The 21,174-nt window shown below is 38.3% G+C and overlaps 1 protein-coding gene across 6 annotated transcripts in view; it reads right to left on the bottom strand.

Annotated features, from left to right (window-relative positions):
• Positions 1 to 1,047: 1,047 nt before the first annotated feature.
• Positions 1,048 to 21,174, bottom strand: part of OTUD4 (OTU deubiquitinase 4) — a 31,117-nt gene continuing 10,990 nt past the window's right edge. For 3 of the 6 annotated variants that reach the window (XM_050327376.1, XM_050327374.1, XM_050327375.1), the window contains 16 exons: positions 20,668 to 20,749; positions 19,949 to 20,093; positions 17,962 to 18,019; positions 17,460 to 17,577; positions 17,162 to 17,226; positions 15,337 to 15,437; positions 13,894 to 14,018; positions 13,598 to 13,778; positions 12,322 to 12,487; positions 10,987 to 11,107; positions 8,966 to 9,021; positions 8,268 to 8,426; positions 7,604 to 7,742; positions 6,373 to 6,642; positions 5,634 to 5,674; positions 1,048 to 3,693 (listed from right to left, as the gene is read on the bottom strand). In XM_050327376.1, the coding sequence (XP_050183333.1) occupies positions 2,452 to 3,693; positions 5,634 to 5,674; positions 6,373 to 6,642; positions 7,604 to 7,742; positions 8,268 to 8,426; positions 8,966 to 9,021; positions 10,987 to 11,107; positions 12,322 to 12,487; positions 13,598 to 13,778; positions 13,894 to 14,018; positions 15,337 to 15,437; positions 17,162 to 17,226; positions 17,460 to 17,577; positions 17,962 to 18,019; positions 19,949 to 20,093; positions 20,668 to 20,749 (3,069 nt within the window). In that variant the 3' untranslated portion in view covers positions 1,048 to 2,451. The remainder of the gene's footprint in view (positions 3,694 to 5,633; positions 5,675 to 6,372; positions 6,643 to 7,603; positions 7,743 to 8,267; positions 8,427 to 8,965; positions 9,022 to 10,986; positions 11,108 to 12,321; positions 12,488 to 13,597; positions 13,779 to 13,893; positions 14,019 to 15,336; positions 15,438 to 17,161; positions 17,227 to 17,459; positions 17,578 to 17,961; positions 18,020 to 19,948; positions 20,094 to 20,667; positions 20,750 to 21,174) is intronic. The other 3 variants (XM_050327379.1, XM_050327378.1, XM_050327377.1) reach the window with 3 other exon arrangements.

Below are 21,174 nucleotides of genomic sequence, written 5' to 3'. Positions count from 1 at the left end.
TCTATTCTCAGACCTAGTTACAGGAAAATAATCAGTTAAATAATCTTAAAGAAATATTAACATCCTTTCAATCTTTCCAACTCATTCTTCCATGCCATCTTTTCATGGAAAGATGAAGTTTTTATAAGGCTAAGATGCAGGAATTACTTTAGGAAAAAGTACAAGCTTTGATCCTTACTATAGGCAAAAGTGAAGGTAAATAAAAAATAGCTTGTCAGAAACTTTTTTCCATATAAATTAAGGTCCTTCAGGGAGCCAGAAGGGAAATTTAGAGGTTCCTACCTAAATTTTGCAGACTTGTAAAAATAAATTCCAGCTGTGCATCTTAAAAGGATGTTTTCCATTCAGCAGTTCTCTGGGTCTGCCTTCATTGATTAGGATGTGAAAAACATTATGACAGAAACTGTGGCTTTGTTCCTTATTTACATTTTTGCCTCACAAGTTACAGAACAGAGTGGTTAGTCCTTTTTTATTTTAGCGTAGCGAGGCAGGACACAGGCTCAGCTGAAATACTTTATCACTTGTCAAAAGTAAATTCTAAAAGCAAGTCCCTACCAGTTACTGCCATTCCTCTCTTCACCATTGTTTCCTGAACAACTTTCTGTAGGAAGTGTTACGATTATTTCAGTGACTGCTAGACAAATCTGGAGTGCAACTGGAGTTAAAGTTTAAAATTTACCCGTAAACACAAAAAGCAGTCCCTTTTAAGTTTCTGAAAGTAGCTGAGGTAAACAGAGAACCACAACGGTAACAACTGTTAAATCCCTCAGTGCTTGCTTAGTTCTCAACCTGAAAAACTTAAGATTGCCTCTTTTGAAATCCTGAATATATTTTTGAATGGAAGAGAGGGGAAAAAAAAAAAAAACAAATGTGAAAGCAGGACCTCTGCCACCACAAATAAGAACTAGAAACCCAGCTTATGCCCCCTTTTTGATTCCAGCTTGCAAGGTGCTACTCATCGTTCTGCTGCTGTCTACAAGTGGCTCTATCAGAACAACACTGTTCTTTTAACGTCATTGCAACAGGTTTAAGAATGTAAACGTAATATAGAAAGAAAGTGAAAAGACAAACGTTTATTTTAATTAGGGGTTTATACACAGCATGCATCTGAAAACAAACTCTTTATCATGTAACTATCACTCTGGTTTCCTCACCAAGGGTGCACAATCTCAGACACGAATGAAGGGGTACCATCACCTATGCTACTGTATACAGAGATATAAAAATATACACAACAGGTAAATTTTACAGAGCAACAGAGCTGAGTGAATACTGTGCACACTGCACTCTCCAGGTCTGGACAGCTGAACATCCAAATGGCAAAGGCAACAGGAACACTGCAGAGATTGTAATCGGGGTCAGAAGAAACAGCATCAGAACTCTGACACAGTGTAAAAATATAAGGCAGAAGCCACTTTCTTCTGAATTGTAGGGAAGAGCAGAGCACACAGAGACTCCCCACCTTGCTTTTTAAAGTAGTTCCAGCAAGGAGCTGTACATGCAAAACATCAACAGTGCAACAACAAAGGAATACTGAACAGTAGCTCAATCGTACAAACTTAAAAAACGTAACACGTACTTTATGCATCTCCTCACAAAATATCTAGGATTTGTCAGTGCATTAGTGTTAAAGTGGCATTAAAAAAACTTCTGCTATTATAACAGATGCAGAATTATTTTGGAAATGCATAGCATCTACATTTTTATTGTCTTTGTAATTATTCAGTTGGTATAGGCACCATTCTAGTCATACCAGCTTTAAGAAGAATCCATGGTGGAAACAGCCATTCTTATCAGTTCATACACAGGTATTTCTTGACTGCTTGTCTTGATTTTGATTTCACCAAATAAATGCTTTTTAAATTTCAAAAATATACCCTATGATTATGAAAAGAACTATATACAACATACCTAAGACACAGGGTTAGCTGGCTGCCATATGTGTAATACACAAGAGAAACATTCAAGTTTGACAGATATTTTTTCTTTTTGAGATGAAAGGCCTTTGGGTTGGAAGCATCAGAGACAACAGTGCAGTAGGCTGAGAATTCCTTTAGCTCAGTTCAGAACTAAGGCATTGTATGATAAAATATACATTTATATTTGGTGCAATATTATCGTCAATTTTATAATCTAAATCACGTCAAATGCTATAATTTGTCACTCTAGTAAACATACATACCCATCTTCTATCACAAACGCAAACCTTTGTGGGGAAAAAAATTACCAAAACACTAAACCTAGATTGGTTTTTTTTCTAATTTGACATTGAGGAAAAACTGCTAAGCCAAACAAACCCCCAAAAACCCTATGTTAAGACTTCACGTCCTCCTAGTCTTCACTCACGAAAAGTTCAACATATCCTTGAACTTGACTAAAAAGAAATTAAGATTTTAAACTGCTACTTTAAATTATATTTTGCATTTCAAATTTCTCAATTATCCACTCACTCTATGCTTGCTGCCCCCTCTGATTATCTCCGAGTGCTGCCCTTCTCCTGTCGTTCCTGAATGGCTGCCCTCTGAAGTTTCGCTGATACTGGTAGCTGTCATCTCTGCTTCTGCCAGGTGGTCCTTTCCAGGCCTCCTCATTTCTTTGGAACTGGTATCCTCCTCTGCTGGAATAACCCCTCTCCAGTCTAGGCCTTCTGCCTCCTCCGTAAGTCTGGTTATAGAACTGCTTGGATCTACCACTCTTCAGCATGTCGGAAACTTCACTCTCATCCTCGGAGCTCTCTTCCCTCGTTCTCTGTGCCCTGCTTTCCATATGCAGATTACCAACACCCTTGGAATCCCTACCTTTACCAGTCTTCTCCTTGCGGCCGGGAATGCTGGTTTTCAGTTCGTTTCTTGGAGGCTCTGCCAGCAGTGACTGAGAGCTGGGCGCTGCTGGCGGCCTCTCCGTGCCCTGTGCCTGTGGAGTGTGGTGCTGCTGCCCAGCTGGTTTCTGCTTGGGTGAAGCCACAGGACAAGTCTGCTCCAGCTGAGGTGCCCTGGCTGAAGTGTCTTTTGGGGCACCGCACTGGCTGCCCGCACCAGCCACAGGGAAAGGGATGGTGTTGGAGCTGCCACTGCTGTTGTTCTTCTGGAGCTGCTCCACACAGTTCGCCCCAGGCACCAGAGCGCTACTTTCTTTGCCCATGTACATGCTGGCAGAGGTGCCAGCTGCTGCCTCTTTGTCCTCAGGTGACATGACAACATTGGGTCTCCCTACTGAATTCTCAATGAAACCCTGAACTGGGTACCCATACCAAAAGTGAGGAAAGAAAGGAGGCGCTATTGGAACAGCTCCTAGAAAGTGGTTGTGTCCAAAGGGTGGCTGCGGGAACATATTTTTCCCTCTCAGTGACTCCTCGTAGTTTGCATGAAGAGCTTGCGCTGAATTCTCCGCTTCTACACAGACCTGCCCTTGGCTTTCTGACACCTGAGCTGTGGGTATAATCAGAGGCAGCAACGGAGATCTGCTGTCAACCTGTGGAATTTGGCCATTGGATCTGGCCTCGCTCTGAACACCAAAGTGCCTGTTGGGTCGCACAGCTTCGCCTTCGTTCTGAGCTGGGGGAGCCTCCTGGAACCAGGGGCTGTGCGGATACACAGGGAGGGACACGTTCGGGTACATTCTACAAGCAGCTAAATAGGCCTGGTGTAGGGGGTACAAGTAAGAATGGGGTGCCCACATGGGACAACTGTATGCCTGCAAGACAGCAGGGAAAAAAAAATTAAATCAATTATTTGGTCTTTCAAATTTTCAGACAGACATAAAAGCACACCAGTCATTTACTATTTTGAAACAATTATAGGAAATAAAAGATAGTTTTATTTACAGTGTCCTTAGTTCTAAATCCTAGGACTCTAGGATGGTGTTCTTATTTTTTAATTCCTTCCAAATGCAGTTGAAATGGACAACAGTTATGACCAGTAAGAAAACTTAATAATAATTTTTATATAATTAAACACACAGTGCTATTAAGTCAAGCTTTAGCTATGTGTTTGAAAACAAACATTTCAAATTCATTTTCCAGAACCTCACCTATAAATTGGCAATTCATTCTACCAGCCTGCTTTGAAAACTCTAAGGCATAATAATCAAAACAACCAGAAGCCATAGCATACACATCTTTTCACTTAAAAAAGACTACACTGAGACTCAAAATTAGATTATTTCCCTGTGGACTATTTGCAGATTGAAATCCATATATATTCACATAACCCACAGATCAGCTTTCTTAGAAGCCCTCCCATAAAGCTGGGGTATAGGTTTCATTAGAATATCCAGTGCACTTTTCCAGCTAGTAGTGTGAGTCACCAGTGGACACAAAGCCCTTTCAGCAGCAATCTCTCCTGTGCTGGCAGTACACATGAGCCATGTTCACAACACTTCCCTTTTCTCTACTTCCACGTTACTGAATCGGAATCTGTAGAAACAATGCCCAGAGCAAACTATCCTAAAAAGCCTACCCAGACCTCCCCTCCATGGGAATAGTCTATTCCTTCTGAATATGCAGCTGGAAGGGTGTGGGTAACAACAAGGCAGGAACCAGGACCACAGCAGCAGACAGAGAAATGCAGAAAGTAGTTCCTGGGTCTGTTATACCCTGTGACACCAGCAGAGGAGCACAGCCACGAGATCGTGGTCCTGGGGCCAGCAGATGGTGCTGGAGCACCACAACGACAGACTAGATCCCAGATAATCCAAAGTACCAGTAAGGAGAGTCCCAAACATATGTCAGCTTATGAAACACATGCTGTTTAAATACCTTGCAGTGACACTTGCTGATTAATGACTTACAGATTTCCCACTAAGCAAAGAGACTTGTATTAGGCACAGTTACCAAATTTACATTGTAAACTCTGCTGAACCTTTCCTCTTTCCATGCCCAGACACCAAGGAATCATTGCTATGGATGGCTTATTCATGTGGAATAAGCCCAAGAGCTCTCAGCACCTTGCTCAAAATCGTTTGCCTAACAGAAGCAGTAAGAAGGCAAAAAAGGAACATTTTGATGTGCAAAAGGGAGAAACTAAACAACTAGTCCTTGCCGAGTAATGGAAAATGCTGATTTTTTGGATGAGCCTCTTCCCCAACCACACACACAGATTTGCATCACATTTATACATCAACTGCTGTTATAATTACCGAAAGGGTTAAAAGTAAAATACTGTTGTCATCAACCTGAGCAGAAAGGACACATATGCAGGTTACTTAAGGAAGTGTCCCCAGGGAAAGATCTTGGGATCTGTACTGCAGTGGCTTTGCCAGTACACAGCTGTGGTTGAAGTTTAAGGGCATTTTCTCATTCCCTATACCCTGCATCCAAAAGAGTGAATCTTTACATTCAATTTATCTGTGATTTTGTAAAGCACAATCTGCTGACTGTACTGCCACAGTTGCAAGCCAATAGCTCTCACTATTGTTGAGATAAAATTGATTTCTATTGACTTGAACTGCACTGTGGACCACTGCTGGAATCCCAGTTAACAGCGGAGAAAATAAAAGTATTTCAAATTTAAAGATGGACTTGAAACGTAGAGCCTGCAGCAACCAAAGTTCTGCACTCTAAGTCCTACCAAGCAATTACAAACAATTTTTATGGTATAACAAACACAAACATGTAAGGAAGTTTGAAGAGTTACCTTCACGCCAAGATTGAAGAAAAATCTAAGAATATTCTTATCTAGATAAGGAAAAAAAAAAACAGAAAAAGATTTATTAAGAACTGAAATATTTTATCTGATACAAAAATCAGTTCCATTTCAGTAGCAAACATTGGTATTAAGTTGCTGCTTGCATGTCTGCCATTGATTCATTGGGGGTTTTTTGTCACAGTGAAGATATTTAGAACACAACAGCAATTTAAATTTCAGTTTTAACAGTCTGTGCACCTGAACTTGTATTTTATAAAGAAACATTTCAGTAAACAAATCACCGTGCAGTCAGACATGAGATGTTCTTTACGGGCATTTGTAGTATGTCAAAACCTGTGTTTTCCCACACCAGTAAGGAAACGCTCAACAGCTTCCAAGCTTTTAAATTACACGAGCAAACACGTTACTGCATCAGGAAGCAGTTCTCCAAAGATAATTCTTTACACTCAGAAAACCTCAAGTTACAGTGGGTCAAGCTGAGAACCACAAAGACCGTCTCAGATTCCCAGGTGTGACCACTTCAAACAGGCAGGATGCCAGCAGTGCGAACTAAAGATCTACAGCTCTGTTCAGTATCCCCTCCCACATCTCAAACCACAGAATCACTACTATTAGATCTTCTGACACGGACTGACAACAGGACCAAAGAAAAAAAAGCTGACTCTATCAACATTTTAAGAAAAGAAAAACTATTAGGAAAAATGGTATAAACCCCAGACCTTCTCACCTTTAGGTAAGTCTTCCCCGGTATTGCACAGGGAGTAAGAGGGTGCAACGGCTCTTTCTCCCTTTTCACTTAAAGGGAATCCGGGATATAGCGGATCCTGGTAAGGATTCAGAGTCTGAGGCAAAGGCATTAAAGGCTGGTTAACTGCTTGTAGCCACACAGGAACTCCAGCAACTGAAGCAGATGTTACCTGAGCCTGTGATACAACAGATTCAGGTCCCGCTGCTGGTCCTGGCATCAATGAAGAAGCAGGTATTTGGGATGGAATACCTAGAGGGGGAAAAACCGACATACATACATACAGGTACACTTATATATAAAAAATATATACATACATCAATACATACATAATCACAAGCCAAAATGATAGCACAAAAGCAAGCTTCAAAATGCAGAGGATAGTTCTCAGAAAGAATGAAATAGCTAAGCCAAGCTTTCCAGAAAAAGCTAAACTGTTTCCATATTTATTTTTACAATTACAAATGCCAGAAGGGAATAGGAAGGGGAAAAAGGCAGAACTGCAACTTTTATGTGAATTCCTGAAGTTCTCATTCTGCCTAGTCATTGACAGTCAGCTCTGAATCTGAGCTCAGCTTAACTGGGCTGTGCATCTTGTGTCACAGACACAGTCATGTATGACAGGATTATTACTGTATCACGTGAACAAAGTATGCTGATCTGAAAGGTAGTCCTTGTACAGAAACACAGCAGTGTGAGAGAAAATACAGCACCTGATCTAATGGGCAATACTGAATCTAAGCTAATTCCACATACCAAAAGATACACACAGCACACAAAAAAAAAAACATTATACTGGCTTTGTAGCTCAGGTCCAACTGGATCTCATTAGTTCCAGACATACAAGTCCCAAGCTGAGTCCTTAGTCTTATTACATAGGACACAGAGCACAAAAGCATGTATCAAGTTTCAACATGCTGACAATGTGCTCTACCTTCAGCAGATCCCACTTAAGAGGAAAATTAGAGAATTGACTACACATCCCTCTTCCACCTTCAGGCTGGGAGTGAAGCAAACTGTACATGAAGGCTGTCAAAGACTTAATAGAACTCTCAGTAGCTTTCAGCATTGAGAAGCTATATTCCTATGACTGACTGCCTTTGGAATGTGAATTTATATGAGACAGTGTCTCCTGGAGATATCTTCAATTTAGTAAGACAGTTACAGTATATTTCAGGGTTAGCAGTTTCTGATTTATGTTATTTCTTCAAACCTGCTGGTCCATAGGTTGTTGGCTCACTTGGCCAAGCTGGCACGATGGTTGGTACAGAAGGCACTGCTGGAGGTAAATGCACCTCAGAGAAGACTGGGGAGGGTGTTGGAGTTACGCTCGGTAAGCATTCCGCCAGGTTCTATAAAAACAAAGAAATCACATTAAATTATTCTAAAATCACATCATTGTTGGTGATCCCCAGTGTGTCCGACTTCTACCAAAATTGATGACTCAGTATTATCCAGACTATTACTATCACCACAGTAAAGTATTACCTTGTAATATATCAAAAGAGACCTGAGATCTTGAGCTCAGAACATGCCTGTACCACAGACAGCCATCTGTGCTATAACCACCCCCACAAGCATCACATTAAAATATCTCCCAACCAAAAGAAAAGCCACCCTCACAAACCATTACCTTGGAAAAACCTGAAAAGGCAAAAGCAAAGAATTTAAAGCAAAAAGCACAGTTTACTTGGTAGAAAGATATGAAATAACCCCTCTCTCAGAAGAGAATAGTTATACTTTTACTTTTCTAGCAAGGGTTGTCCTTCTACATTCTTTATGTTGGACATAAGAGATTCCTAACTGTAAATACGAAATTTTAGCATTATCACCATAGAAATGACTAGGTAATTAAAAGCCAGTACTGCAGTACATACGTGGCTGTGATGAAGCTCCCCTTTGTCTGAAGTCTCCTGACTGGAAAACTTTGAAATCAAACAAACATTTCTTACTTGCTCGGCAAGCATCGAAGAATCTGTTTTAACTTGTTCCAAAGGAGACGAAGCTTTTGGATAGCTCTCATCTTGACTATTCTTCTAAAGCAAAGTTAAAAACAACAGACACAGCTAGTCTAATAGTAAGATTAACTTTACAAAGAGTTATGCAAAAACAGTAAACCACACTCCATACAAAGTGGGCTAAGCACCAGATCACTATTATACTAGTGTAACATTTTGCTCATTGAAAGGTTAAAAGCCAACAAGGGGCCACAAATCTTCACTGAACTTCAGAGCTCATGGTCTGTTAGCACAGTAGCTATTAGCAAACATCAAATCTTCTATGGTCCCATTATACTGAAAGTACAGACTGTACTAAGCAATTACAAATCCAGATTCTTAAGTTCTCTCGATAGCCCAAATTTGAGAACTCAGATTGCAGAGAAAGACGATAATTAAGGGTTAAAGGGGCTGAGGAAAGCTGACAGAAATACAAGCCTCCAAACTTAGGAGTATTTCTTTAAAAGCTGTAAAGGAGCAGCAGCAATCACAGCTCTAAAGGCAGCTATTGCTCTGCTAATCATGTATCAGAGAAGCAATAACATTAAAAAAAAATTTGGTCTTTTCTTTAAGATTACCTCAGATGAATTTGGCTCAAGCTTCTGACTTAAGTGGATCTGCCTGGAATTTGACTCTGCAACACCAAGACATAACCTAGTAAATGAACCATTACACCACTTACGGCTATCACAACTTAAGCCAGTTAAAGTTTGTCTTTCCAAAATTAAACTTTCAAAACCAAACCTGCACCTGAGCACATATTACTTCAGAAAACTTTAAATTCTATTTTTATCAAAGATCAAAGCATCCTAAAACAAACAGTTGTTAGGACAGTGACAGAGCAGCTATTTCAACCTGGGTTTTCCAAGCTCTTTACAGTTCTTTACTGATATTTGTTAACCATTTCAGTGATGCTTGAGGGAAGCAGGAATGAAACATAGCTGTCCCTTTAAACATATTCATCCTAAATTGCTCCTAATGAAACTGAAGTTTGTACTTTGCTTAAAGTGAAAGTGTTCTGATCTGCATTTTCATATTCAACTATTAAGATAACAGAAGCTCAAACTCTTGTCTACTTTTGACTGAGTAAAAGAGCAGTTTAGAAGGTTCCAGTGGTTCAAAAGATCTAAAAAGTTTTCAGACTGCTGCAGAAAGTTTAATTTCTCAAGCACCAGCAAACGCCTTGGGGGGGGAAACGGTGTTAAAAAATAATTGCAACATAATCTTCACATAAGATTTGTACAAGTTCTTCACATTCTGGTTTATGTTTAAATCTCGTTACCACTGCTTGTCAATCAAACTCATGCCCCTAAGTTTTATAGTAACCACTAAATAGATACATATTTTTTAAAAGCTTAGTACTTGCACCATCACAACTAGACAACACTGTAAACTGAAACATTAATGATTATGAGAATTACTGCCAGTTCCTCAAGCACCAACAGGAATCTCTAAATACTCAGAAGGAAGTACAGTTTGTTCCCGTATGATTGTTAACCAAGTTTCACAAGGGGCAATCAATCCTGAGTGTCACAAAAACAGAGAAAGCTGGACATGCCATGCACTTCAGCCAAATCCATCATGACAGTGTAGTAAAGAGCTTTCTCTACCGTGAACGTTCTTTTTGGTATTGCTGATGAAACAACTTTTCAAAGGAAACAAGTTTTCAGACACTTGGAGAATAAAAAATAAGCAAGACTGGTCCTTGTGAGACCATTCAATAAAGCATGACATGTTGTAAGAGAGACTAAGGAGCACATGCTATTGCCAGAGATAAGGAAACAACAAAATTTTAAAAAATGGAGGGAAGGAGCAATTTCTATGAGCAGGCTAAGGAGTCTGAATTTTATTTAGTCAGAGGGAAAAAAAAAGTGGAAGAAGTCAAGATCAAATTTGGTTTTTATTCATGGCAAAGCTGGCAGAACAAAAAATTAAAACCTAAATAAAATTTAAAAATGCCCCCAAACTCTATCAGCTACAAACAGCAAAGATTTACTAACTGCCTCCTGACAGCTACAGCTTTTATCTTACTGCCACGTTCTACTTCCTCACAGAAGAAGAAAAGCTTTGAGTCCATGAAGAGAAAAGCTAAAAAGTGTTTTAACTGATTGCGGGAGGGGAAAAAACCCAAACAAAATTTTGAGCATGTCACAGATCTCTCTCCTGTAAACAGGGTTTTTTTTCCAACTCTCCTGTACACCAGCTTCTCCCTTGCTGTGCCACTGGATGCTAATTCTTAACCATACCACATTGGATACTTTTACCTGCTTTTCTCTTAAATGATTCCAGTAAGCACTCCTAATGGTCCTCCCAATGGTAGCTCTGATAAGTCTTTTAGTTTCTCTTATTCCTCTTCCTATTTACTGCAAAAATCCCAGTAAGGGGCCCGCTCTCTCAGCCACATTCACAAAGCAGGAAAACACGTCCTTTCTTCACAAAGCACACCTTTGCTACCTTGAACCTAGCTTAGTTTGGCACTGTTATTTAGATAATTTTCCCCTCATTGCCTAAAGCTTATCTTGAATAAGCTCTGATGCTGGTAACAAAACCAAGCAAAAAAAAAAAAAAAGTGCCTTAATCTAAAACCATTTGTTTTTACCTTTTTCCTTCTGCTCTTCCACCTCTGCTGTCCACTTGCTGTTTCTTCTTTCATTATTTGAGAACTTTTTCTGGTTTAAATTATCCATAGTCTGTGTAGCAGCCTGACAGACAGACTGATTCTAAAGAGGTTTACAAAAGCAGAAATATGGATTTATGTAAATCAGTCCAATGACACTTTGCCACCATCTGATACTATTATGTCTTCATGAGACATAATATTTATGTCTGTGACAGGCAGAGAGGGGAGGGGGGAGGAGTCTTGATCAGTATCATTCAGATTCATCCACTCTTTTATTCACTGCTAAATTCTGCAAAGTGTCCTTTAAAAGCATTCATGTCATTACCTTATATGACAAAAAACTGTTTCACTCAGACAATAATTCACTTAAAAATCACTTCCTCCTCCTGCACGTGAGCAAATACAGCAAACTGTTACAGCTCAGAGGGAGTAGAGCAACCTCTGTCCCTTAGTTTCAGTCTTTCACCTACTCATTCTTCCCAGACTTATTTTTGTCCTAGGATTTAAATCCAAAAAGCCCCACATATCTTTTAGAGCACATCTGTGTGGAGAGCAGCTCTTCACCCACAGGACCAGCCCACTTCCCTGGATGTACTGAGACTCCAATCTGCTTTCATTAAAAGTTGTATCAATACAATTATCTCTCAAAAATCTATAGGCTACATCCTTCCCTCAGACTCAGACAAGTCCTGCTCAGGACAGAAAAAGAGCAGGTCTGACAAAGCATTTGCATTACTCAAGACACTGGGTAAGTTCTCGCACCATTAAGGTCACAGGCTAGAAAAAAAAAAAAAGTCACTTATAAATTAAACCAGGTTTTATGCAAAACAAATAGGAAACAATCCCCTAGTCACTGATACTGTGGTGCTTGGTGCCATCTTACTCAGCTATTTCTCAGCTAAATTAAACTTCAGAGCAAGTTCTGTCCTCACCTTGAACTTTGAACCCACCATACAAGAAAAAGACAACATCCAAGTAACTACAAGGGAGTGCAAAGCCTCCCAAACACAGAAGCACCAAGAAAGAAACTTACAGCTGCAGCAGCTCACATGTCTCCCACATTTACATGCTTAAAAAAGAACTGTGTGTGTGGGATGTTAATTATTCCCAGGGTAAACTACTACATATATTTCTTATCTTTAATACACAAAGCATTGTAGATACCTATATTCCTAAGCAGAAAGCGAGTGCAAAGAAAATAACCTTAATTTTGGAATTGCATGGTAATTCAAGCACAGCAAACCAATTGCTAATTAAAAGGTTCATGGACAGGTACGGAAAACGCACTGTTAATTACAATGAAAAGAAGCATACATTGCAAAGAGCAGGAAAAGCTTGTTCATCCCGCTGCTGGATCTCAAAAAGGGAACGAGATTCCTCTATAGCCTGCTTCTCCCTGCGCTCCTCTGGAGACAGGCCAAAGTAGTTACAATCTCTGCTGCCATGGTTCACATCCTCACCTCTCTCCCGCTCTGCCTTCCTGTACAGGAAAAAAAATGAAGCGGCATCACTTGGAAAAAAAATTCCCCAGTATCAAACACAATACAAGCTCAGGGTTTAAAAGGAAGAAAGAAGGTAATTATCTAAGCACTTCTTATGTGATTCCACATACAGCAGATCCCTTTCTGTCCATATGCATAAAATTTAAGGAAGGGAAAGAAATTATTTTGTCCACAATTCAGTTTAATACAATTTCGAAAGGCTTTATAACAAATGGTAATTATTAGATCATAGTTAAAAACCAAATGCCTACATCAAGCCATCTAACCCATTTCTGTGCCATCTGCTACCTATGAATATGCAAGAAAAAGCTGGGGAAAGAGGCTGCTGTAAATACAACAAAAAGTAAAATGCATTATGAATTTTCAGTTTCTGAAGCATTACTACACAAAATTAACACCACTGTTTCAGCTTTCTGAATTACTTTATTAAACCTTTTAGGATACTCATATATTTAGGTTACAGGTGAAAGAAAAATGCCCTTAAAATGCTGCATGTGGCAGACTCCAAAGACCCCGGCTCCATTTTTTCCACAAGGAGTTAATACAGAAGAATGACAGAATAGACCATGAAGTATTTCCGTTTGTAGACAAGTATAGAAGAACCTTTTGGGTAGAAAAATGGCAATCAGAAACTCTGCTACAGCAGCCCAGTAAATTGAAAAATCAGTCTCAACAAATGCAGGCAAAATGCTGTTCTCATACTCCTTCAAGTGATCAGTCATAACATGAAGCAGTCCCCTATGACAGGTTCAGTACCAGCTGAAGGAAGACCTTTGCTGTGCCCGTGAAGCACCACATGCAACATTATTTCAGCCCCAACCAAAAAGAAAAAACAAAAATATCCACTTTCCAAGAAAAAAAAATGCAGTTCTGTAGACAGTGCTTCCAGGGGGGATGCTGCCATGCAAGGAAAAAAAAAGTTACTTTTTGTATGCTTGTGTGTATTCTTAAGGACTTGGGATAGTTCTTAAGAATTCAATGGCAACATATTTCAAAGGAGCATGCTGGAACCACCTGAAGTAGACACCTTGGCTTCTAGGAGCTCAGTGAGAGTTCAAGCTAAGGAAGATTTTATCTGCAGTTTTTACCTTATAGACTGGGAAGGATTCCTGCCTGGAGCTTTTGGCTCAGTTGAGGTCTGATGAGGTTGGGGTCCAGAACACAAGAACTGATGCTGCCTGGTTCCGACAGTATGCTGAAGTCGAGGAGGTAGTGCTGACTGGGGTTTTATTGACTTGCTCTGATTCTTTGGCCCTCTGCACTCTGCATCTGGGATAATGACATCAAAACAGGCAAGACTTTTTTCAATCATTTTTTTTAAGCTCTTTGGGACAAAACATCAGAGAAAGAAGATCCTGCCACACAACGACAGGTACAGTCCTACCAGGCTGAGCGTTCTGCCCCCATGTTGGGAAAAACTTCTTTATCTTCTTCCCTGGCACAGTGTTCCAGCCCTCCATAGGAGAGGTCTGTGGAAGAGGTTTAAGGCTCTTCAGTGAGACAGCATGCCTACAAAACAAGGAATTATGGAGGGAAAAATATGTTAAAGACAAGAACTGGGCTTGCATAAGTAATACCACATGTTTTCTAAGACTGACAGATCTTTCCATTTTTTGAGAACATCAGATTCAAAGTCCTTTGCCTTTATGATTACACTCAAGCAATATACAGACAAGCAAACTTTTTTCCTTTTTTTTACATAAAACTGATAAGTTTGCACAAACTTATCCAGTAAAGAATTATCAGCCACTCCTAATGTCCGTATTATAATGTCTTCAGGGCAGCCAGAAAAGAAGAATGATCAGAAAAAGCAATATACCAGATAAATTTATTATAAACACTGCAATAGATGCCAAGATTGAAAAACATTGTATGAATAGTGTATATCCCAGAGCAAATACTGCATTTTCAACTGAGGATACTGTAGGATGGCCAAGCAACTCTTTACATTATTTATATATTATAAAAATGTATATTTATTTACATTATATATTTAAATCAGGTTAAATTTCAATTAGGGGGTTCAAAAGGGTTCAAACTGTAAGACAATCTTCAGATCTCACTACATTTGTTTTCTTTTTATTTATGAAGAAGTTCGGATGAGATTAATTGGCATCTTTCTCCTTCCCTCATCTACCTCAAGTGGAAATGGTTCCTCTTCCCAAACTACACTCCATTGTTTTGGGGTTTTTTATGCCCTAGAAGTCATAGAACTTGCAGCAGATCTCAGATCTCTTCATATCTCAAACTGCCCTCCACCCAACCCAAAAAATACCCCAAAAAACCAAAATGCCCCACAACCAAACCCATCAAACCCACAATCCCCAACAGCAACTTTAAACACCTAATTTGTCCCAAGGCAAGGCAAAGATGACACTGATCTAAACAGCAACTTGGCACTCTGTGTGAAATCAGGCAGAGCTACTGAACCAACAGAGAAACTCAGTGCTTGGATGGTCCTTCTTATATGAAAATAATCAGATGTCAGATTTGTGACAAGCTTAAGTACAACAAGCAACATCTTACTGGTCTAGTGTCAGCCTGCTTAGGATGGAATCTTGTGCAAAAAACCTAAAATTAAAATACTACTAACATAGTTTCTGTTCTACTCTGCAAGTAATACCCAGGCTAGTTAGTGCTACAGAAAGTTTAAAGTGATAACCAATTTTTCCCTTTCTTCATTTAGTATGCTATTTTCTTAACCATTTTGTGTTAGTGCTGCTTTAAGTAAAGAAGCAGGTACACTTCAGAGGCTGAAATTAACTCTGAACTGAAGTAATGCTTTGTTTAGTTTGGTGGTCTTTCTCAAAAGAGATTAAGCACTTACTTTGCTCCAAGCTCTTCTACAAATACAACAACTGGCCCACTCTCTGAATGAACTTCTTGAATGTGGGCATTATAAAATTTCCCATTATGCTCTAAGCGCACCTAAAAGGACAAGGAGCAAAAAAAAAAGGTGTTTTAGCTCTAAAGGTGACAATGACAGGAGGTAACTCTTTAAAATATCAACAATGTTAGAAACAGAACTTTTCCTCCTGCCAACAGAAGACCTGAGAAATACACAACAGAATTCAGTAAATGTATCAAAAGCAAATCTTCAATTCCTATCACTCCTTCAAAAAGAAATAAAACTACTATTAAAATGAACACACACGAATAAGAAAACTCACAAACAAACAGAAAGCTTCCTGGGGAACACTACTTAATGAAATATGCTTTCCAAAACCACATGAGAAAGTTAAAAGTAATGAGTGCATCAAGGTTTTTCAGTTTTACTGAAAACACTTTCTCTTAGAATAAAACTCAAAGCTTTCCCCTGTTAAAATCTACTTCACTTCAGTGAAACTTTAATTAAGGACATAATGAACACCAATTACTTCTGAAGATATTCTTCAGAAGGTTTTTTTAAAAACAACCAAAAAAGGTTTATTAGATATGATCATAGTGTTACTTGACTGTCATTATGTTCTAAAAAATCTTTTGTTAAATGTAAAATAAATTTCTTAATATTCTGCTACAGTATTTGGTTTTCCAGTTCTATTAATTTGGTCAACTCTACTTTTCACTATTTACTTCATCTTTTTTCCCCATGTTTTTATCCCACACATTTGCTGTCTTGCCACAGATTTAAGACTTAATAGAGTATGTTAATTACCAGAGGTTTTTTCTATCTCTACCCTTCAGTAAATACTACACAAGACAACAGCCTTAGGGACTTAAATCCAAATTTTAAGCCTGTACTATTAAGCAATAAATAATCAACTCAGCATTAGACTGTTTTGTTTCTTCGGTGGGGGTGGGGAAGGGGGAATTTGGGAACTTGTGGTTTTGTGGGTTATATTGTGGTTGAGGGTTTTTTTAAGTTTGGAGATGTCTTTTGCCTGCAATTTAGTCACTATGGTTAATTCCATTACACAAATAAGAAAGTACAAACTGAAAGAGCCCCCATGCAGTATGATTAGCCAAACTGAGCATTTTCTCATCAATATTAATAATCTAATTAAAATAGATGGTAAAATATCCTAGAAAGAACCATGGTTTAGCCAAGTACCTCCAGTTTAATTAACCCACCTCAGGAGATTAATCTAAAATGTGAGTACTACAGAATTCAGTGGAAAACCTTACCCTCTTCTTAAGTAGCAACACACACTACGAACTTTACCAGAATTTAAAGAACAATTGTGTAACACACTTTGAACACTTTAAGAGGAAGACTCACCCAAAAGTTCAGGATCTGCAGTAACTAAAGTGTGCTGTACTCCATTACTTGAAAGTATTGAGATTTTATCAAAGCCAATTTACAAACAATAATCATTATCTCCAGTGTCAAACATTAACACATGGAACTACGATTCCATGTTTAACGTTGAGGTCCACAGATATCTTAATAAACACACTCTTCAAGTTCCCCTTGTGACTTTTTAATGGAATAAAATGGCATTGATCCATTGTTCTGCTTAATGCCTTTTCTGTATGTGTGCTGGAAGTCATGAACACCACATTAAACGACAAGTACATCCTTGCTTGAAGACGTAAGCAAAGAATACCCAGAAAGCAGAAATTTATGTATCAAAATATTTAACAAAGAGGGAAAGCGGGCATCTTGAGCAAAATGGCAATGTGCCTGTAAACTATAATTCAGTATTACTTACTTTACATTTATCTCCCACAGAGTATTGCATGCCAGCAGCAATAGAGAAATCCTGTTTCTGCTGATCTGCAAAGACATAAGTAGCAATATACTGTTAGTTTAAATACACCAAAAGACTTATTTTCTTGATGCAGTAAAAATGCAAACCACTTGTTCAGGACCTAAATCTGCCCACTGACCCATGTGAGGAAGACCACTGCCTAAACTGCAACTGCCATATGCATCACTGCTCTTCAAAAGGGCTTCATTTTACATATCAGCTTGCAAAAGTTGCAAATTTTAAGTATTCAGTTACTTACCCAATTTGGATTGGAGCCAAACATCATATTCAATGTTTCTATAAACCAATGGATCGAGTGATTTAAGAACCTTTTTAGGTATGGCCAACAAGGCAGGATTCCCATTGCTCTCAAGGTGCTGGATGAAACAGAACAAAGTGCTAAATGGTCACCTGCATTAAGATGTCCAGTTTTTCATTTTCCAATACAGTGCTCAAGCTTTATGCTTTATATATTCTCAGCTTCTTTATATTTCAGTTTAAAGAGCTTTGGAAAAAATTAAACGGTGGTTTTTAAACCGTACCAGAATAAAACTAAGAACTAAGCAGCTTTAAAAACGACACTATCCACCTTTGAGCACATGAAAAGTAAACATTATATTTCAAAGAAATAGGTAGCTTTTAAGGTATTACATGTCAGGAAAACTAGGAACACAAGATTCTCTCATGAACTACATTAAATACTAAGAAATACAGCAGAGTACAGTTTATTAGAAACAAAATAAATCTCAACATATAAATACCTTGGTGCCAGAAAGAGATTTCATTCCATTCATATCAGTAACTGTTGTAGCTTTACTTCTGCAATAGGACAGAAGCAAGTTATGTTGTTATAACGAATTCTAGTACTAATAAGGCCTGAAAATCAAGTAAGACACATCTAAGGAAGTGGATAAAAATACTAAAACTACCATCCTCTACATGCTTTCCGCTCAATAAGCATACCACAGAACATCATCTCTAAAAGTGAAAAAGCTGCCTACAATAAGAACTACATTTTTAAACTTTATATGATATAGAAATATATTTTTTGGTTTTAAGACCAAATTTTAGGAAGTCTATCTTATATGCAGTGACTTCATCATCACTTTAAAAAAAAAAAAAAGGAGGGGGAAGGAAGGCAAGAGAGACAGAAAAATCCTCTTAAAATTTTTGCAACTACACAAGGAAAACATAGGAAAAGTAGACATAAAAAAAAAAACTCAAACCAAAAACCATTCTGCTAGTTAATTTGCATCAGGCACTCCAATTTACTCTTATTTTCTACACTTGACACCACTGAAAAAATACTTTCCCCAGAGAGAAAGTCCAGGTATTTTTCCCTGCAACAACTCTTAGCACTAACTTCTCCCAAAACTATTACATTTAATAACAACATAACTGGAAAGTTTATATTAATAAAATAAAAAATAATCTTCTGGAAAACTAGTTAATGAAAGAAGCTGAAGTCAAATTTTGGACAAGTAAAAAATTTAGGACTTCATAAACATAGTGAAGTGTTTGTAATCTGTGTTAACTGGGTCAGGAATCACACACACACACACACACACATACTCTTGCATCATAAAGCATATGGTTTAAATCAAGAACACTGAGTTCCACAGTCTCAAGTGAGTATATGACCCTATTTCCAAAGGTATTAGGGAGATTAGCAGTGTATTTTCTTAGGAATCCCAAAGATACAGGGCAAGGCTACTGCATTTGGAGCCTAGGAAAGCTTCAAGAACAGAAAGGAATAAAGGTTTCCACTCTCTGACATTTAACGACAATAATCGTTCCCGGAGGCAGAAACACTTTGTATTTTAATTGGCAATGTTCCCTAGTATTTTTTTTTCCAAACATGAAAAGAAGATAATCCCTTTCCCACAACTTGGTTTTCTTTCTGTGATGATTTCCATCACCTTCCTTTCTGTTGTTTTCAACCTGAGGAAGAAACCACCTCCTGACAGTTCAAAGAATTTCTTCTGCCCCATACCAACACAGCAGAGCCCCCAGAAAGGACTGTAATGACATTCAGCAGGAAGAGGGGACATGATCCACTAATACAGCCTAATCTCCACAGCTTCAGTGGAATTTCATACAATCCAGGGCTAAAAATCACATTAAACAGAAGAAAAACTGCCAACATGTGAGTGCAAAAATGGTACTGTGAAAGACTGTGCAAGAGGAACCAGGTCAAAATCCCAAAGAGCACCCAGGTCTAGCAAAAAAGAATTACAAACCCACAAATATAATCACTTTATCATAAAGATCAAGGAGAGAATGGAGCAAGCTACGTCTGTATTTCTCCATTAGCTTCCTCTCAAGCAGGTATTTCAGCCTCCAGATGTGGAAGCAACTCAAGCTGGATTAGATTCCTAAAACTCTACTCAGTTGCAAGAGAAAGTCAAGTAATTTTCATGGAGTTTACCATGCCAGACTGGCACACTGACAGTTCTCCCAGGGGATTCTGCTACATTAAACAGGAAGAGGGCCATGCTGCAATGGGTACATTCCATTACAAGACTCAAAGCTAGAGTGCAGGAAAAGCAAAGGAGCCAGAAGCCTGTCTTTTGGAACAGAGAAGATTACATGTTGCATTCTTTCACACTTTGAACTCTATCTCTTTGTGCCTCTTTTCTTAGTCATTTGTAAATGACTAGATTCCACTACACTCACCAAAAATTCAGAAAACTCATTTAATATGTATTCTTCACAGGCATCTTATGTTAACTTTTAAATCCTATTTACCTGTAGGTGTCATCTTCTGAATCCGAAGCAGATACTTCACTGCTACCATTACTTTCCCCGGTCCCTCCAACAGCACTAAGTTCTGCCATGCTTTTCTTTATATCCACATCAAATACTTTCTCATAAAGCAACTCATACAGCAGAGCTGAGGAAGAGGAGGAACGAGTGGGAGAGAAACATCAGTTACCAGGGAAATCAGACTTTAAAGCACCATTACAGATGCATTTCAAATTCCTTCAATTAAAACATCAAGCACTTCTGCAATCTAGTAAATCAAACGATATTGCACAGTTATTTTTTGCACATGAAAACCCCATAATTCCTGTGACAAGTTACATGTCCAAGGCTAATTTTAACACAAACAACTGGTTTGCTAACATGAGTGAAATCACAATTACAACCAGAATGCTAACCAAAGACAATTCAACACATTATTAATCAGCACACCAATATTTTCTGTTGACATTAGACCACCCAGATTCAAAGAGTCACATAAATCTTCTCCTCTTGGTATATAATCTGCCTTGTCAAGAATCAGGACACAGCAAGAATTCAAGATCTCACAGAATCACACCATCATTGACAATTCACACTGAAAACTAAGCTTCTAAAGAATGACTATAATAAACTTTCATACAAAGCCTTTTCCCCAAACCTAAAAGTGGTAAGTTAAGATTTTTGGTAAAAATATGCTTTTAACTAACCAATATAATACTTACACTGGCACAGTGCAGCTTTTTCTGAATACTCTATGGGATAAACAATATCATAGTGGTTTCCATTTGAGAAGCACAGCAATACCTATTAAAAAACCCACAAAGACATTTTAGGTTTTGCATCTCACTTGATTTTTCATAAGCACTACCTTTTAAATTCAATTTAGAGTACCCATGTGCTTTGTTATCTCTTGGGATCTCAGTGTATGAATAAAACAAAAAAAATGTTTCATGGATGTCCTTTAAACCAAACAGAATTTAAACAGAAGTCAAAAAGAATTTAAACAGTGGTAGATAGCCACGTGAATTAGCACCTCAAAATTAATTTTTACAGAATTTTAGATTAGTAGGAAGATGTGCCCCAAATATATACCATCTATTTAAAAAGAAGTGCTACACGTATTAACACAATATCTCCCTTAAATAGCTGCCTTGTACAAAATAAATTGTTGAAACTGAATTCTCAGAACATTTCATTGTGTTGAATAATAAATCTCATGTGCAACTACT

The sequence above is a fragment of the Myiozetetes cayanensis genome, unplaced genomic scaffold (genome assembly GCF_022539395.1).
Source record: "Myiozetetes cayanensis isolate MyiCay16 unplaced genomic scaffold, myiCay2020 scf33, whole genome shotgun sequence".
Classification (NCBI taxonomy): Eukaryota; Metazoa; Chordata; class Aves; order Passeriformes; family Tyrannidae; genus Myiozetetes; species Myiozetetes cayanensis.
This window is presented reverse-complemented; position numbering and strand designations above follow the sequence as displayed.